We start from the raw sequence: 20,472 nt of genomic DNA, 5'->3' as shown, positions 1-20,472 counted from the left end.
GTGATAGTCTTCATAAAATAATGCATCAGTTCATTGTGAGTTACACATTACTTAAGTATATGATTTGTACTATTATTGTTAAGTATTACTGTCACTTTAAATCATAGTGGGTTTAAAATATAGTGGATTTTATGTCACTTCAGATTCGATCAGACTGAATCAGATTTGGTTATAAATTCTGTTGGTCTAATCCCAAAATACCAACAACGAAATAGTAAAAGAAATAATATGAAATGGAGAAGTGCTGGCAACTTCTGGATCTCTGCAAGAGCTCTGCAGTTAGCATCCACTATTCATTTTTAGAGTTTCACTTGATTTTTATGACAGATTCATGCTGCTGTGAAACCTTTTCAAGTAATTTGTAGGTTTGCATCACGATTGCAAATTCTCCAAACCGAAAGCTTTGGGCTACGGCTAGGTGGAGCACATTTACATTTGTATTTATATGTAATAATGTAACTTTTTAACTAAATGAAGAGATGCGAAAAACAAAAGTTCTTTGCCCGCAGATAAAAAGTATAAAATTATTTTAAACAACCCTGCTTCATAACCAGAAAATTTAAGTTAAACTAAAATCTTTTATTACCAATGATAATCAGCACTAACACCTTTATTATCGAAAGTTGTTGCACCTCCAGCATCATTGTTGTCCTAACATGACCTTAAACTGAAATTTGAAGGCTTTTTAACAACGGCACACTGGCTGAGAAAATATTATGCTCATGCGTGAACAAGTCGCAGTGACACTGAATCCAACACGGAAGATGCTTTCAGGTGTTCTCAAACGTACTCACAACAAGCAGAGTACCCTTCAAAATGGGCTTTATTTAGTTAACATTTACAGGAACATCACTGACATTAATTTCCCACCTGTTACATATGTCTATACTGTACAGATGCAACAGAAAGACAAAAAAAAAAAACATCACAAAATCCCGTCCTCCTTTCTGAGACTTCAGTCAAAGAGAACAAGACTCCAGTCGGTGGCAAGTTCCAGCAGTGCAGGAAAAGCTCACGCAGGGCGTTCCACTGTCAGAATCCCTGCGACAGTGGAAATGACCACAGAACACGTGTAATTTAGGGGGGGGTTGGCCAGCCTTTCGCATTTTCTTCGTACTAAACATCTAAAAATCTATAATTCATTTTAGGAAAAATAGATAAATGTAATGCTGATGCTCATGTCTCAAGTTGGCTGATTTTCTCCAGTTGTGTGTTCCAGATGAAAAACAACTGGTTTGATTTCTGTACTTTATAAACCTGGAATATAATCGATTCCAACAGGATCTTTTTACTTGATTCTTTTTAATTAAATATTCTTTAAATACACATATTTAAAGGTTAGGTTTCCACCACTGTGCCTCTTCATCTCGCATCTTTTAACCGCTCAATGTGTCACTATTAACATTCAGTAGTTGTTTTACGACAACAGAAAGTACAAGAACTCACTTAAATATACAATGAAAGAGGACAAGGAGTACCCAAACCTTATAGTATCATAAACCTGGTTGCTTTTAGTTTCTTTTTTTCTTTTTTTTCTTTTATTTAGACAAGTTTTGTGGTGTTATTAGATTGTAATAAATAACTTGATCATGACTGTATTGTTATCTGTTGCCAGGCTGGAAACATTGCATGTCACTCTTTCATGAAAGGCAGCGAGAGTCAGTACTTGTTTCTCTTGGAAATCAGACCTGCCAAAGACGGGCAGAGAGAAAAAAAAAACAAAAGGCTTTGTAAACATAAAACATAATTTAGATTTACTCATTAACACAATGAGCGAGATGTTGCATTTCTTTACTTCACACTCTCTAAGAAACAGCCAGACTTTTCCACTTTTTCACCTCATTGACCCTATGAATGCATGGAGCGCTCCACCAAGCAGCTTTACAACAGAGGCCATTGTACAAATCTCCCATCATGCATTTATCTGCCATCCACCCTGCATTAGCAATGCAGGCCATTCTTTAAAGCTACAGCAGAGGAGCAAATTTGTATTCTGTAACAAAACCCTGATGCCTCCCAACCAACATATTAGCACTCCCTGTGCTTTCAGATGGAATCCTAAAACCTAAATGTTTCCTGATCTGTTCGCTTGGGGTTGAGGGAGGGGGCAGTACTTGCTATGTGACTGTATGGAGAAGTGAAACCTTCACAATGGGCTACACCTTATTCTGTGAACTGTAAAGACATTTAGAGAGCATGAGGAGGAAATGTGATGGTGCGGACCAGTTCATGTAAAGCAGAATAGCCTGGTCTTAATGCGACTGCGCAGGGGGCTGACCGTTTATTCTGCTGATGTGACTACCTGGAGAAATCTACGCTACCAAGAGATTTTACACAAGTTTTTAGAACAGCACATACAGGTTGGATGAGGTTTGCGAACTGTGTTGCTTCTTTAATGTGCATTACGGAAAGCTCCCATCGTTTACAGTGATTAAGAATAGCAGGACTCCTCTTTTCTTAAGGTAAATGAGGTGAGCTGGGGTCCTCCCACAAGCTTGTCTTGTTTATTGCTGCATTTTCATTGTCAGCCATTCGCCTCGCCGTCCATCATCTCCTTCCTCCCTAAACTGGGAGTGAATCCTTACAATGCTTTCCTCTGCTTCATTAACCACCGATGCTCAGCTGTGAGACACAGGAAAGCTACATAGGACTACATGAAGAACACAACACTTCAACTAATGCACAGTGCAAATAGGCTTCACCCACTCTCTTCCGTCTCCCCAACCTCCACAAACGACCAGGCATTGAGGAGAGGAGGAGTGGAGAGGTTTACTCTGGGTAGCGCCCCTGCTGTCAGGCAGCTCCTCTTCAGTAAGTTTGTCTTTCACTTTACGGTCTCTCCAGGAATCTCCTGCCCTGAGGGAGGCGCAGATGGAGTGGCTGAGGGGCAGGGGAGGAAGTGTACAGGGTTTGTGAGAGCATTCTACTTGTACAGGCTCATTGTCGGGCTCTGGTACATGCACATGTAGGCGTCGCAAAGCAGGCGTCGCGCCTGACCCTGGATGCTCTTGGGGTCAAGGGTGTGCAGCTTCTCTGGAGTCATTTTCAGGTACGCTTCCACCTCTGGGCAGGGAGACACCTGCGGTATGTTGAAACCATTCTGCCCGCCTGGAGAACCGCAGGCAGCATCATTAGAAACATCACAATGAACACACAACAACATGTAGCGTTGGTTAATTCCAAAATTCAGCTCAGAGATGTGCTCTCGTACGGCGGCAACACCCACCGTCACGATCAGCCATGCTGTCGAAGAAGAGCCAGGCAGAATCTGCGCTGCCGTACTTCACGAAGGCCACATAGTGACTGGTTTCGATGCACAGCACGGCGAACAGCTCCATCCTCTGACGGGGAAAGCTGCCCTGACGCCCCATTCCTTCTTGTAGCTCCTTGGGGACGGACAGTTTGCCGTGCCGATGGGCCTTCCTCCTCGGGTGGAGGTGAACCTGAATCATCATCAGCAGAAACACACGATGACACTTGAAACTTGCAACAATATTCTGTTAACAGAGGCGGTAAACAAAACAAAATTAAAATGTTTTTGTTGTTTTATTTTTGCAGTTTCTCCATGTTTCTATGGAACAGACAGATTCAAGGTAATGTAGCTTCAACATTAGTGAATAAAGGTGCTCCTTCTGCTGTGGGAGACGATCCGCTGTCATGCAACGCGCTCACTGAGAGAGTCATTTCTTTGGATTTGGCGCCACCAAGTGGACAACACTAACTCTGGCAACACAGTTGTCCTTTTTTTTTTTTTTTTGTAAAGCAGCAAAAATGCCCTCTGTTGTTTACCTGTGTATTGCACTTTTCACAGAACTGTTTGATCTTGCCAGCCGTGATGTCCCCGTCCTCGTAACAGTCTCGGCACTCGTACAGAGCCAGGCCTCCACAGATACGACATTCCCTCGGAGCTGGATAACAAAACACAAACTTTTAGCGGAGCTGACACACTCTGCCGCTGTGCTTTAAAAAGTTAAGAACAGGTTGGAGAGTTAATGAAAAAAAAAAAGGTGTGTGTGTGTGTGTGTGTGTTTGTGGGAGGGTGGGGGTGCCTTCTTCTGAGCTCTAGTGATAGCTCAGAGGGATTTCATAACCAAATACCACGCAGCTCTGATCCACGACTGATCAGCACATCACACTGACAGACTGGAAGAAAAACAGGAGCTACAACTCACTGTCTTCAAGAAGGTCTGTGATATCTAACTCCAAGGACGGAAAGATCTTGTTGAACATTTTGAAGTCTTTGCCAAAGCGGGGCATCTGGATGATAAGGCAGGAGGGAGCCTTGGGGACGCAGAAAAAAAAACAGAGACAAGAACTTTAAAAGTCAATAATAAAACAGTTTAAACATATTAGCGAGTATAACATATAAATAAATGGGTAAATGAAGTAAATTCACCTCAGCAAACTTCAGGTCACTGTTGATGAAGGACCACTCCAGGAGCTGCTGAATGGTGGGAACCCCGACTTTATCCTTCTTGTCCATGAAGATTTGATAAAAGTAACAGTCCTGGACCTTCTGACCTGCTGACCTGGAAAACAGCAAAAAACACTTGTCCCTTCAAGTTTTATTTAGATGGAAATCAAATGTAAGTAGCTGATAAATACTGTATTTCTTTTCAGTAACTCTGCATCACCGGCGTGCTGGGACAGATACAGTTCCTCTCTGCTCCGAGCACAAAGAGGAAGACCACATACTGGTGCATTACAGTTGTGATCATAGGACTGATTCTCTTGTAAGTTATCAGCAGCTAATTTGATCCCCATGAATGTGGCTGCTGATTGGTCCTCCACAGTCTGCTTAGAATTAGGAATATAATGTTAAAGAAAGAGAGGAAAACTAAGAAATTCTCTTACTTTTAATGTAAATATAAATAACACTGTAAGTCAGAAGTATGTAACTGACCAGCATCCCCCTTCAAGGTCCCAGACATTATATGATTCTGTGGGGAAAATGATATTCAGAGTACAATACCAGTAAAAATTTACTGCAATTTAGTGCTGTTCTTTAAATAAACTGGGGATTTTCATTCAGCTGTTTCAAAGCCAACATTCAGCCGCATTGCCACGCTTGAAAAAGACCCAGCTTGCACATTGCAGGCATCGGAGCAGCTTCCTCTCCTCATGTCAAGCTCTTCCTGTTTCACATGATGTGCTTCGAAACATGTCTGAGGAGAGAAAAGTTACAGAAGATCCCCAGAACTCCCACCAGCAGAGGTACTCTTACTGTGCGGTGGTGGTGGGTTGTTAGTGCCGAAGGAAAACCTCCGCGAGGCAAAAATAATAAACGCTCTGATATGTCAGGCCAGAAACGAGAGCTATAACATAGCTGACAAAAAATTAGAGTTATACTTATCCTTTAATAATTAATTCATTAAACAGTTTCTCTTCACAATCATTTCTGGACCTCATTCACCAAGATCTGTTTATCTTATTCATTATTTGCTGTGACTTTAAAGTTCTGAGTCAGAAGAGGAAAGAGTAACCTCAGTTACCATTAACTCTGCTCATCTAGATTTTAAAGTTAAGATTATAAATAAATCTGTAGAACCAGTTTGCATAATGACACAAAAGAAATTCTTCTCGTTCCTTTTTCAGTCAAGTCTCATTGTGAGCTCTGCGGCGCAAATGTGTTCAGATCTACATGTCTCAGACTTAGAAAACAGCTGGTGGCGCAGAACAAATATAATAATATCACTTAATTTACACGGACTAATTCTGTACCTATAATAGTTACCAGAACACATTGTATTCAGATTGCATTTATCATTGCTCTGGGATAAAAAATGTGTGTTATGAGAAACAGCTCAACTTGCTCTTACCTTAGCTTTAGCAATGGATCCACCCTCAGTATGTGATGGAAAAGTATATTAAGGAATTCCTCTGGATCTGCAGTACAAATTCACATGTTCAAGTAATTGATCAATAAAGCACAACTTCCACCAATAAAGTTCCGGGCATAAAGTCCTGTTAACAAGCAAAACTTATTTAGGAAAAAACTGTACCTTTTTCTTCAGACGTAAACCCAGAGGCAGCTTCTACTTTCTCCAAGATTCTCCTGAGTTTCATCACTTTCGTGGCACAAACGTACCCATGTCTAAGAAACAGACAGAGGACGTTACACGCTGGCTAAACACTCACATGTGATCTGCTGGCTTCTGCTCTGATTGTGTGATTTCCATCTAATGTGCATTCAGGGTTTGATGAGTGAGATGACTTAGATGGACAAAACTTCCTTCTTTGCTGCTTTACATCGTTTACATTTTAGCCTCTTATATAAGGAAAAGATATATAAAGATCAAGGTTATTTATTCGAAATAAGGGGATATAAGTGTCCAAGACGTGCAGTAGAGTTCCTCACATGCGCAGCGGGTTGACTATCTCTGTGCGCAGTAGTTCTTGAGTTTCTCTGTAATATTCTACGTCAGTCTTTGATCGTGGCCTCAGCAGAACCGTGTCCAGTACAGAACTGAAAGAGAAAAGACTGCAAAGCAGAAAAGAAAATCTGTATAAACCTGCATAGTCAGTCGTTACGACTGGAGTCCAGAGATCAGTAGAAAAATGCATTTGTGACTGACCAGAAGAGCGTTGAGTCCAGATAGCAGGAGTTGTAGTGGCCCTGAATGCCTTTCTTTTTGCCCACCATGACATTTAAACCATCATTCTCTGTGCGTGGAGGTGTGTTCTCGTGTACGACCTCACTCAGATAGCCCCCGAATGCTGTAAAGGCAGTAAAAATAAACAGATTTAAACACGTATGCTAATGGAGCATTTGTTAAACTCGTAAATGGAAGCATTCATAAATCTACCAATGGAGTTGCACCGCTCTATTGGGTTGGAGGAGTGATGCAGTGATGGGAAGCGGGAGTCAGGCCGGCAGCACTTGAGCTTGACAAAAAGAGCTTTTTTGGGAGGGCAGCTGAAGTAACGAGTGCCTTTGAAGGTGCCATCAGTGCAACCGGGACACTCCTCTTCCTAAAAGAAAAGGTCCAGATCATGTGATCTCATGACTGTAAAACCATCACCTAGATGTTGTAAGGATGGCGGCTGTACTGTTTTTATCTTTTACTATCAAGAGAGCAGTAAGGCAACAAGGAAAGTGAAACGTTTAGGAAACTTTGCCGTAACTTCCCCAACTCATCATCCTGATTACGTTCCCAAACAATCAGAAATAAATTAAAGTCACAAAAAAAAAAAAAAAAAAAAAGTTTAGAAAAAAATAAAATAAAAAGAAAACCTGCAAACCCATAGTTGGTCATTTTCTAATCAATAAAATACAGTGACTTTTTATAACACAATTTTCCTCAATAGAATCTAGAAAAGTGGTGATTTAAACATAAAAAAGTAGCTACAAAAAGAGGGCAATCTATTTCTAATGAATTCCCATTTTATGCACAATCCTGTCCAATACTTTCCAATAATGTTCAACAACTGGAAGCCTGAATGAATTATGCATTTATAGTCTAAACAAGCTTCACCGCCAATTATTTTCATCTTGTATTTTAAAGATTAGAAGTGAAAAAGGAACAATAAAAATTAAAAAAAAAATAATAATAATTGAGAGTTGTCAACACATGACCTCAGCACCACATGAGATAAACCAGACATGTCTCCTGATAGATTATAGCTTATTTGTTATAAAACATGGTCTGATATTTTTCCACTTATCTTTCTGTCTTAATCTAATTTCCACATTTATACTGGGATGTCTCACCAGCTCCAGCCCAGCCAAAGGCTCCAAGAGGCCAGAAGGCAGACCCACCCAGCGGATTACACCGCACAGGGGAGGGTTTTCCTTCACCTCCACCAGAGAGCCCACTTCCAGACCCGGCTGTCCTCGAGGGGGTGTCTGAGGCCGGGGCGAGGGAGGGGCAACAGGAGACGGGGGCTCGGGCTGCTCTCCCATCACAGACTGGACCGAGAGGGAGAGGGGTCCATGACTCATGCTGTCGACGGGTCCGGGCTTCCGGTTCAAGCTGAAGGGCAGCGAGTGGAACTTATTGTCACTGGCCAGCGAGGAAGGAGGAGGGGCTCTGGAGGGTGGGGAGGACTGGTTGAAGTCGGGGGGTGTGTCAGTAAGTGACTTGGCAGGATCCTCTCCAACTGCAGAAGAGAAGCCAGAAAACCAGAGCTTTATGCACATTTTTAGTCCTCTATGTCTGTTTTTACCAATGCAGACGTCTTTGTGGAATAAACTGGATATCCCTCTTTTCCTATCGCTGACGTCTCCTGGTCAGAGCTCAGTGCTATCTGGGAACTGGAATATTTGGCAGTCAGCAGATGGTTTAAGATAGACTTACAGATTATTAACACCAATTTTAGCATTTGAGAGCATTTTCATACATAGTAGTAGATGATTCTTTTACCCTGGAACATGTGCAGTCCTAGAACTTGGATGTAAGCTGGATATGAACATATCCTGGATTGACATAACAAAAGATTTTTTTTTAAGTCAAATTACTAGTTTTCAATATTTTCTCATGTTTTTAATGTTTAAAACTTTTATTTTTCCTCTGTAACAAAGCAGGTTTGACGAGTGTTCTGTATGTTTACTGTCAAACTCTTCACTCAGTACGTAGTACAGCCATCTTTGTCAGCAATACTCCTACCAGCTGATTAAAACTGAACTTTCTGATCAAAAAGGAAAATACAATGTCTGACCCGAACCCAGTGCTTCTCTTTACACCAACAATAGCACTGCTGCTGTGGTGGCAGAATCATGCTGTGGGGATATTTTAAATCAGCAGAGCACAGGAAACAGGTCAGAATAGAAAGGACATACTGTATGGTGCTAAACATTAGAAAATTAATGAGGAAAACCCTGCTTCAGTTTTCCAAAATTTATGAAAGTGAAACAGAAATCTAGTGCAGGACAATTCAGTTTTAAGTTCAGGTTGTCACAAAATGCCAAAAGGGGGTGGATCATTTTTAAGCCACTGTAAAGTAATATTGCCCTGATTGTTAACAGGTGGCCTATTAAACATATTACTGGAAGTTATAGCTAAATACTTAAATCTTTGTCTCATCAGATCAGAGGATTTTGAATGTTCAGATGCCTTTCAGCTAACTCCATCACGCACGCTATCATGTGTTCCTTTGATGGATAATGGCTTGTCTGACCATCCAACCACTACTGCTCTATTGGTGTATACTGGAGTACTGACTGGTTGGCTGTCCTGGAAAGACAAATAAACTCAGTTTGATTCATTGGGTTCACTGGATTCATGGTTAGCTGTCTGACCGACAGACTTCAACCCAGATTGATCAGTTTTCAAATTGAAAAATGAAATGAACATGAAGGCCTGATCCTTGATTTATTCATCCATGAGACTTTGTTCCAGTAAACCACAGTTCAGTCTCTTCTACCTGTTTTTGCCACAAAAGAGTTGCTTCTGCCTGGAAACTTGACCATGTAAGCTGCAAACTGGAGCCATGTATGCATGGCTAATGCTAATGCTAACGCTAATGCTAATGCTAGAACTGCAGATAAAAGTTTGCCATTAAGTTGAGCTGTTCGTCCAGGAACTGATCTAGAAACTCTCTCTCTGGTATCCGTCATGTTAGTGAGAGGCAGGGAAGTTACTCTGGGCCTCCCAGGTGCATGCTTTATGGAATATACCATCTGATGTTTTTAGTTTAGTTTGTCTTTTTTTCATGTGTTCTGCAGGTTTTTCCTATAAGCATTGAAATTCCAACAGACTTGTGCTTTTTTTTTTTTTTTTACATCTTTTTGGTCTTTGAAAATCTGCCATGCATATCAATTTGGTTAAATTTATTGTTGATTGAATTTAAAGAACATGAGAACGGCGCCATCTGCCAACACTAAACCTGCTGAATCATTTCCAAACTTAAAAAAGGGAACTATGCTTTTTGACCACAACATGCACCCTCGAGCTACTAAAATGTTTTCATTTTGTGCAGACACAGAGCTTGCAAGATTGAAACTAATTTAATAGTTTTTAACACTTCTGCATGTCAATGAAATAGATATAATGTAAATCTGTGCTGTAAAGCAGAAGCACTTTCAGGTGTATCCATTATAGGCCTCCAGTAGACAGCATTATCATATACAGGAACTACAGCTCCATGTTCAAATCTTAGTGACCCTTCAACCTTCCTTCCCTCTACGCCACTTTCACAATCCTGCAACTGCTTCATAGAGAGCACTACGGCCGAATCATGCCTTGTTAGGGGAATAAAATTAAATGTAAAAAGGACTTGTTACTGCAACAGAGTAAAAAATACTGTGATTTCAAACCACACATTTATGGCTTCCAGATTGTTTTGAGAAGAAAACATTTCCTGCATTTGTTTTTTTTTGGTAAAGTCTGAAAATGACCACAAACACTTTTTTCACCATTTGAACCTCTGAAATAACTATCAGTGTGTATTTAAACCATAGACCGTATATGAAAGATGGACGGAGGCTCCAGCTTTTAATTTAACAGCAATACAAAGTTTACAACTTTGAAAAATACCAAGTATACAGTAAAGCTAAATGCGTACTTTAGTAGGATAAGTACCGTGCAAGCGATCATCAGGCAAGAGGTAGTTTTTAAACTGATCATTTAAAATTATTTATTTGTGAAAGGAAGTGGTAAATACTTCAAATTACTAAACTCATCCCTAAATATTCAATGTAAAATTATGATGACTTTCCCTGGAACTTAATGGACAGAGCACGTTTTATGCATATCATCGAACAAACAACCTATAAATTGAAATGTAAAAGCCACTTTTCAATCAAACATTCTGCATTAGATTTAATAATGTTAGTTTTACAGGTTAAAACTCAATTTAAATTCAAATGATGCAATAAATTCATATTTTTCAATCGTGTAATTACTTATAAACCACTGGTTTCTGCTTATAAACAACTGGTTTCTGCTTAAACACTATTGGTTCGTGTTTAAAAGCTACTTTGGCCGCATGGTTGTTTCATAATTGTTTTGTTGTCTCTGAATTCTAATTTTAGAAAGGAGGGATACAGAACAACTTGTGCTGACTGAGCTGTCAACAAATAGTAGCATCATTCCTTTTTTATCCACAAAAATCACTGCTGAAAAGAGAGAGAGAAAAAAAACACATTTTGCAGTCTTTTCTGCAGACTTCATGACATAAATGAAAGTGCCAGAAGCATAAAAAATGAATAATTATGGCCCCAGATGTAAAAAAAAAAGTGACCCTGAAGAAAATTAAAATGATTACACATTCACGGGATGAGTAAGCAGTTGTGAAAACAGCATGTCAGCATTTATGACTGACCTCCTAATTTCTGCAGTACAGTGAGAGAGATTACATAAAGAAGGATTGAAATACTTCTGCAACCTCTTTTTGTTTTGCCCCAGAAGATGGCACCCCAATCATGGGGGTATTTAATTGAAATCCCAGACATTAGTATTAGTATTTTAGTCTCCAAGTTTGCAGTTAAATTGATGCATGATTAATGTATAACGTTTTAATCATGAACAAATTAACTGGCACTGCAAATCCAGCATGTTATATATACTGTGTGTATAAAAAAAACTCCTGGTCCCAGTTCAAAATAAAGTTGTTTCACAACTGGCAAAAACTAACAATGGCATGAGTAGTGGAATTTTATAAATAACAAACAAACAATCCAACTTGTGTCCCTACACCAACGTAAACAAAGAAAACAATGAGTCAATGTGGAGCAATGGTCCTGACGCCCACCAGCCGAAGCTTTTACTAATGCTCTGGTATGCAAACACTACCACACAGAAATCTGAATCCACAGAAATTTGACAGTGATTGATTTATTTGCAGCGCTGAGCATTATTAAAAGCCTTTTGCATCACCCATTACATCATGCCGCAAGAATACAACACTAAAATGGAGATGAAGGACAAGACGAATGGAGAGGCGTTTACAGCAAGCTCCTGCTACAAACTACTGGCTTTCACTCTGCAAAGCATGTTTGAGCGACATGTTTATCTCAAGTTTGTTGCACCTCACATGGCACTGCTACCAGAACTTTCTAACGAGTGGCCGAGCCATTCCTCTCATGCTAATTACAGCACGAATCAAAATACATTTTCCAAGGGTCTCCGATTCTTTCGCTAGCTGAGTAATATCAGAAATAAAAGCAAAATAAACTTCTTTTTGTCATAAACCCTAAATTATAACCATAAATCTTTGTATAGTTTCCGATTGTTTTGGGGGGTAAACCAGAATAATAAGATGTGTAAACAAATCCAGTCTGGTACTGTTTTGGAAAGTTTTTAGTCATCTATCTCACGTAACAAATGTGTCACTGCAACAACTTCAATGTTGTGTCAACATGCAACATCCTCAAGATTTCTTAGTTTGTGTTACAACACTAAGAAGTGAACAGTCACAGTTCACAAATGTCCTGCTTGTTGTAGTTCTTTCTAACTTAATGTTAAATGTATTTACAGTGGCTATTTAAGAGGACTTAAATTCAATAAAGTGAGGGAGTTTTTTTAAAACATTAAAAACTAGAACAATGATCCCTGCTTTATTTTCAAATACCTTTAAGAGATCTAAAACATGTTACTTTTGCAACCTGCTGACGGCTGTTTATTTTCAGCAATAATGTAATAATGTATCATGATGGTTGGATTTCTTATACTAACTAACCTGGTGAAGACAGCAGACAGCACTAGCAGACTCTTACAGAGTAAAATGAAGCTTAGTCACAGAGTCAACTAAAATATAGTGTGCAATAAAATAAATCTGCATGATGCTTCACTTTAAATACTAGCTGGAAATGCATATAATTTCTTCTAAAAAAAACAACATTTAGATCTATTATGATACTACATCTGTAAAGCGTGTTTAATGTTAAGCTGACAATGAAAATATGAATTCAAATTAATAGTGGCCTTAATTTATACATATAATAAACTAATTCACATTTATGAGAAACCTTCTGGTATTTATTACCAACACTTAAAAATGCAATTTTTAAAACAAAAAAAAGTATTTGTTACATAACAAACCGGTTTTGACTCATTTATTCTAAAGGCTAAGCTACATTTGAGGAGACTTACTTAGATAAACACAATGTGCCATATATATAAATATTAGCATGTAGCTTATAAACAGGAGCTTGCAGGTAAGATGGCTGATCCCAGAAGTACCAGTTTTTACCTTCATCAATGTACCATGTGCTTTTGGATTTGGGCTGAGCTGGGGGATCAAGAGAGCTGCCATTTAAAGTATAGTAAAATTCAGACTTGCTTCTACTGCCGCACTGATGACCTAATCCTGCAAGTCACACAAGTACATGGGGGGGAAACACACAGTAAGCTTAATGTGTCTCAAGTGTGTGTCCTAAATTAAGTAAGAACAGTGAAAAAAGGGGGACAACAAATCCTTCAAAAAGATAATGCATCAGTGACTCCAACAACATTTTTAAAAAATTAAAAAGAAAAGAGTAAAGAAAGGCTGGATTCACATCAAACCAAAGCAGCTGTACAAAAATCATGAATAGCTGATGGAATATTGAGAAAAGTAAACACTTAGAAGAACATCCCACCGCAGATGTTGTGCATGTTGTTGTTCTTCTCTTTACTTGCCTAAAATATTCTAAATGTAACTTTAACTGTATCCAGTACCAAAAAAAAAGGTAACTTTGAAGATTTGTGGAACATGTAAGGAGAAAAAAATGAAAAACAAGTTAAAACTAGCATTCATAGTCTCACAGTTTTGATGGGATGCATCTTTATCATCAAACCAAGCTATAAATATGTCAGCTAGCTTAGCATGTCAGCAGCAGCGCGGTGTACCTTTGCTCTTTGGTTTGCTTTGTCCAGAGGACGACTTGTCGCTGCTGGTGCCTCTGGAGGCAAAACTGTGCTTTTGCAGCCTTTGGTCCTGCATGGAATATTCTGTCCACAAATAAAGCCACATTAGAGGCACGAAACCGCTGTCTGCACACGTTTAAAGTGACACACAGTAAGTATTTTCCACAGTTCACTTGCAATGTAAGCAAACTGAAGTAGTTTCATTTATGGTTATTACTATACCAATGTACTTTTTAAGACACACATACACATAAAATTAAAAGCCTCAAGAGTCTAATTTTCCTTTGCTAGCATGACACTTCAATTTAGCTTAAGTTTAAGACTAAATATATTCTCTAGAAACCATTAATCAGCAATCTTTTCCATTTGCTAAGGCATAATATTAAAGATAATTCTCTATGTCAAGTATCAAACTCAGAACCAATAAATACCTAAATTTGTTTAATGATGCATTTTAAAGCTTTGTCAGTGAATACATCATTTATGCAACCTGTCCACAGACTGCTAAAAGAACGTTTTACAGAGTTGGAAAATTCACTAAATTACCAATGTCATGATTTCCTGAACGCGCGCCTGAAGAATCGTAGAGGTGGCAGCAGCACACATGAACAAATCAATATGCCACTGTGGAGAACAAAGAGCCAGAGTATCTCACTTGACTTTCAAAAACAAGTGAGACATCAACACAAAAGGCTCTCTGTTCCCGCTGTAAGCAAAACACAAACTCAGACTGCTCAGAAGGAGCTCAGAGCTGACCCAAGGGAGGAACAGCTGAATGATTCCAAAACTTCAGAAGTTTCAAGCACACTGGCATAATGTAAACACAGAGACAACAGCGGGATGACTCACCTGGCATTACGTCGCAGATGGGGACAAGTCGAGTGTGCTCCAAACTGGCAAAATTACACAGCAGCTTCCCATCAATTACACCATCCCAGTCCCCGATAGGATTGTCCTGCAAAAGTTGGAGACATGTCAACTTTGAACAATCCCAGGTGCTCCTCTCCAGCTGTAACGCACTTGTGCTTGGATGCACTTCCCCTTCTATCTCTATGATGATGAGTGAGGTTGAATTGTCTTGTTGCTCAGCCTAGAGATCCTCGGTGTTATGATAATCCAAAGAGTTTATCTCATCTTCATCAGATACACAAATAAAAATAAAATAATAAAAAAAAAATCTTCCAACTCAGATCCTCCCCCATAAAAGCTCCACTTCATCTGCAAGCACAGTCTGAGTTTTCTTCCTCCTCAGTGTGGAATCCAGGATTCAGAGGGACAGTCACAGACACGCTGGATGCTGGTGCCACAAGCTAGAGAAGTCAGGGCGAGGCTGGACGCAGAGTGAGGCAGAGCAGTGGGCTCTCCTCAGCTGCCTGCTGGCCCCTTGCCATGCTGTTGGGTCATACAGCGCTAAGTCTTTACCTCACTCCCCGCGTGACTGCCTTGCCTTTGTGTGGGAGGCTCAGATGCACTGAGTGGGCTACTGCTGCTGCAGCTGCTGCTAACGATCAGCAGTCAAATGCCTCAGTTATGTGCTTCAATCTCACTATGACTGCAACACCACTCCCGCCTGACGACTGTAGTCATGGACAGCAACTACTGCAATCTGAGGGACCAAGACATGTTCCTTGATCACTGATAGAAACAAAAACAAAGCTACTAAACCTGATCATTAACATCATTCACTATAAAGAGTCTGATTGAAAACATTGAACAGTTTTAAATATATTTAATGTCATCTAACAACATGAATATTCATGTGATGTTTGGTGCCGGGGAAGACTGGCAGAAGTTACTGATCCTGACAAAAAAAAAAGATGCATATATATGATCCAATGGGGCAACATGAGTACCAAAGCAAAAATCTGAATCAGTCAGCTGATCATCACCAGATGAATGGATGTGTGTGAACAGAGCAGGAAACTGCAGAGAACTGACAGCAAGTGTTTATGCTGATGACACCTGCTTCATCATATGCTTTCCAGCTTGCCTGTTTACTGATTACTCATCCTTTTTTAATGTTATACTAAATTCACAAACACATTATATTAATCTATGTACAAAACAGTCAAAACAGATAAGCCTAATCTCCCATCTTAACTGTGTTTCAAACAAAACAATTGGTTTTAAAGAGACAGTTTTTGAATCATATGACGCAGCTTGTGTGGACAGAAAGTATCTCACAAGCAGACGCATCTCCTGACATCTTGTTCGCATATGGATGAACAACTGGAAGACAGCCTCAGTATGTGACTTTCCAGACACTGATCTCAGTTTAGATACCTTGTTGCAGCTTTGTGTTTAGCATACACAGATGTCGCTGGTATCTCATCTCTTAGAAGAGATGCGAATGAACATACTCTCTTCCTGCATAAATTATTGAATTTGACAGTCGAGCCAGGAATCTGCTGAGACATACCAGAAACATCTTGAATCAGAGGCAGCAAGAAAGCAAACATCAACAGCTCAATCTCAACCGGCTCTTTGTGACAGTGATGAACAGCAACTCCAATCAGAGCCCGTTCTGGATGACAGAGCTCCTCACCGCTTCCAGACTCCCTTTAGAGGTACTTAGTTTCTGCTGCTAATATTAGCAATCATTCTTTCAGTCACTACCCACAAACTGCGGTGGCTGGAAAGTAAATTGACAGACTGAACTGCCTAGCCGCTCAGCTCTCTCTTCACCACAACAAACTGGGACCTCAACACACCCTCAGACAGAACCAAAGCCTCAGACTTAGAGGTGCTTAAACAGCTGAAAAAACAAATCAAACAGAAATCTCCAGGTGTTCAATAATTATTACCTCAAAACAACAATTTAAACTCCTCTAAAACGATTTTATAAACCCTTTGTCATTGCTTGTTCCTAGATCATTTAGATGTACAGTAGTGGTTGTAGTAACCTATTTAACATAAGGTTAAATTTACCATGTCAACTCCCACATAGTAGCCCAAGCTTTCATTGCCTGGGAGCAGATCACAAAAGATGATGGTTCCTCTCTCGGGTCCCTCTCTGGTCTGCACCACAACCCTGGAGTTGATCTCCAGCGGAGGAAAATCCTGATCGTCTTCTGGCGGTCGGCTGCGATCCCCCTCCAGCTCACTTTCGTCATCCTCCCACAGTTCAAGCTTGTCCAGGGCCACAAACACACCGCATTCATCCTCACAGCGGAAGAGCTGGCGGCCCTGGTAGGAGCCCTCCGTGAAGCCCTGGCCCCGACCCTCCTCCTGGCGACAGGAAAAGAAGACGAAAGAGGACGAAGCAAGTTTAGAGAAGGGACGCGACACACGAGCAACTTATTGTTATATTTAAGAGGGCAGGTAGCAAAGCTGCTTGCTCAGCATTCTCTGGTGAAGGGAAGTGAAGATCCTGGAAGCTGTGAGAGCTTTTGATCGATTACTGCAGCAAAAATATGACTGCCATTGTAAATACAGTGAAAGTTTTCTCATACAGACTGGGCGCTTTCACAAGCTGCCCTAAATAACACTGTGCATCTTTTTACACACACACTCTGAATTTTAGAACCAACATTTGGCATTTCCACATACAACATGGCATTTATATTGAGCTACATTTTGAATGCTTTAGCTCCATCAGCCCACTCAAGAAGACTACAGCTGGACTGAGTTGAATAAAAACAGCATTGTGCTGCAATAAAGCAACGCTTTGTATTTTGTTACTTACTGTACTGTACATACAGCCCAGAATAAATGGCATGAAATCAAGCATCCAGATTTAGGGCTGAGATTATTGGGGAAAAAAAATTAAAATGTTGTTGTTATCTGCTTAAATTAACATTAGTTAAAACACTGCAGCTTTGTTCAGTCTTCGCTAACAGATCATAAATAACTAACAGCTATGGAGAGCCTGTCTCTGTCTTTGGAAGTAGTTTTAATTGGACAAAGTTCTTATTTGTAGGAAATTTGTAAAGATTTCCAAACCAAACATCCAGATCTGGACGGTCAACAAGCACTACAAATAATCCTGCATTTTAAGCTAAAACGCGTGACACACAAAGATGTCAACACTCTCACTGGAAAAGCACTATAAACCTAAACATTCAGACCGTCATTTGGTTCCTGCAGCACTGCTTCGAGTTCAGCATAAGCAGCTTTTAATAGTCATGAAAAAATGTATTTTTCATGTTAGAGGTTAAATGTCAACTTCTACAAGTCAATGTGCAAACTAAGAAGCAGAGAATGCAGTTGCAAGACATTTTTTGTTGTTGTTTTGTTCTGTTTATAATTACATACAAGTTTCAGATTCAGCTCAGATTATAATACATTGACATTAATATTCTAGCTAAACTACATAATTCCTCCAACCTTACTTATCTGATTCTCAGACATAAAGAAACCTCTCTTTGTCCCTAATTCTACTTTAGAAATTAAATCCATTTTTTCTTGTTCCTTTCTTTATCACGTTCATGTCAGAACATCATAATATTTTTTTTAAATAAAGGAAAAAGTTTCCCAAATGTTAAGCATCACATTTAAATTATTTAAACTGAATCGTTTTAACAATGTCAGTTTTGCCTGTATAAATATTTCAACTGGAAATCTTATGCAAAAAAGTGGGCAAGCACAAAGAGGGTGTTCACTAAATAGAAAAGAAAAAACACAAGCTCTCACCAGCAGCTCCACTCCGAACCAGATTCCAGAGAGGGCTCTATCAGGAAGCAACGAGCCCTTGAAGCGGACCACACCAGGCAGTGGTTCATCCCCTGAGCGCAGTTGGACGCGCACCTTGGAGCCACAGTCAATGTCACGGACGCGCTCCAATCGTGACTTGTCGCAGAGCAAGGCGTAACGCTCCTCACAGTTGGTAATGGGGAAGAGCAGCTCAGCCAGCTTCTCATCCAGCTCTACTACGTCCCGCTCATCCAGGCTCAGCACCACGTTGGTCTGATCCAGAATGCGGAGACTTTTCTTGCCTTTACATGGGGGAAGCGTTCGCCCCAGGCTGTTGCGTTCCTGGCAGGCCTGGCCCAGACTACCACGGGGAATCCTCAGGGTCTTCTGGGGGGGCTTCTCCACAGTGCATTCCTTCACAACCATGTAGAAGCGCCAGTCCTCCCTGAAGCCCCCACTGGGCTTCTCCTGGCTCCACAGGGTAGAGCTCATGGCTGCATGGTAGAGAGCAGGTCCAGCGCCAAGGCAAGCTTGACCGGTGGCCTGGAATAAAACACAAGTTTGACTCTTAAGAGACTCAAGCCGAGGACAGCTTTTGTTTAGACGACTGTACAAGTTGGAAAACAAAATATTTCAATGTGCAGCATTCACAAATTGCTGATAGCATGATTTAAATAACACAGAAATGCTTTTCAGAACACAATATCTCAATATCTCTCCTATACAAAATTACTGGCTGACTATAATATAAGTACTGATTTTTTTTTTTTTTTTTTTGTTGTTGTTAAAAAAAAAAGACTTTACTATAAATATGTGTATATGTTTGATAAATTAATATAAATGGCTGGTTAATGAACATTACAGAAAAAATAAATGCTACCATTTGAGATAAATATTTAGTAACAGAGTCATAACTGCATTTAAAACATTGTTAAACAAAATGTCTTAACTAGTTTATTACTGTCATCCACAAATCTGAGATCCAGTTCATTTCTTGTGATTTGTCACCAGTTACCTGAAAGCTTTTGAGCATCCAACAACATGAACTCCTTATTTACAACACAGGTTGTGTCTTTTAGCAATATGTGTAAATACTCAGCACTACTGATTTTAAGGCACTAAAAATAAAACCTGAACAGACAGTTGACTTTTTCTGACAGTCAAGAAAGGACTAATGCCAGACTGCTGGATTTCCCCCATATCACACCTCAGATATGATGTTCAGCACAGATCACAATGCTTCTACATCCGTTATTTGTTCCAGATCTGACAGCAGAAACAAGTAGCTGAAATTATTGCACTTTTGTTTAATGAAAAAAAATCAAACATCTGCTTATAAAACATACAGTAGTAAGCTAAGATTGTCATAGCCAGTGCAGACAGAAGCACGATTCAAAAAGCCAAATCTCAAAATGACTTGCTAGTGGTAGCCTAAAATGACATATATTTAGCTTTCTATTCCAGATGACACAAAGCTTTCATGACATTTCTTCCCTTGACAACCACAACAGCATTTTATCATCGGACTGAAACTGTCAGTCAAAGGCCTTTTAAGAGAGGGAAGTGGGTAAAATGTATCAAATTGTCACTTATTTTTTATGTAAACAAAATGGACAACTTACCTTCGATACACTTCAGGTCAATTAGATGCTAGAGATGACTGACATTTCATGCACCCATCCTAGATAGACAGAGGCTTCTGAAGACAAGTCAACCTGTAATAACCTCTGATTAGCTACACGGCTAGCTGACGCTAGCGTCCTAACTGCTAAGTATCACAATAAATTTGGCCTACAGTGATGGTCAGCAACAAGCAGGCTGGCAGACATCTGCCACCTTCTAAAGTGTTGTAATAACATTTAGATATGTCTGTCCCACTTTTAAAATACGTGATACGATGCGGTGTATCTCTGCATCTGTGCGATTTATTATTTACAGACGACCTCACCAGAGTGGATGCGTGACGTCATTGCGTTCTCTGACAGGCATTGGTCATTCGTTTTTGTTCTCAAGCGCTGATTGGCTATCTGATTTGTCAATAGCCAAGTCCCAC

General features: G+C 39.9%; 1 protein-coding gene across 2 annotated transcripts; it reads right to left on the bottom strand.

The window, feature by feature from the left end:
* Positions 1-822: 822 nt before the first annotated feature.
* cyld (cylindromatosis (turban tumor syndrome)) lies at positions 823-20,343 on the bottom strand. 2 transcript variants are annotated; one of them, XM_079244120.1, is made up of 17 exons: positions 20,042-20,343; positions 18,420-18,962; positions 16,716-17,015; positions 14,637-14,742; positions 13,770-13,871; positions 13,132-13,248; positions 7,712-8,100; positions 6,807-6,972; positions 6,576-6,717; positions 6,359-6,481; positions 6,003-6,094; positions 5,820-5,886; positions 4,397-4,529; positions 4,173-4,281; positions 3,790-3,908; positions 3,227-3,443; positions 823-3,108 (listed from the first exon to the last, which is right to left on the bottom strand). In XM_079244120.1, the coding sequence occupies exons 2-17, from the start codon at positions 18,909-18,911 to the stop codon at positions 2,924-2,926; spliced, it is 2,859 nt and encodes a 952-aa protein (XP_079100246.1). In that variant the 5' UTR covers positions 18,912-18,962; positions 20,042-20,343; the 3' UTR covers positions 823-2,923. The 2 variants fall into 2 exon arrangements, with proteins under 2 accessions (XP_079100246.1, XP_079100247.1); XM_079244121.1 differs by lacking the exon at positions 13,132-13,248.
* Between the last annotated feature and the right edge of the window lie 129 nt (positions 20,344-20,472).

This window comes from Telmatherina bonti (genome assembly GCF_933228915.1).
Source record: "Telmatherina bonti genome assembly, chromosome: 1".
Classification (NCBI taxonomy): Eukaryota; Metazoa; Chordata; class Actinopteri; order Atheriniformes; family Telmatherinidae; genus Telmatherina; species Telmatherina bonti.
The sequence above is the reverse complement of the archived record's forward strand: the minus strand, read 5'-3'. Positions and strand labels throughout refer to the sequence as shown.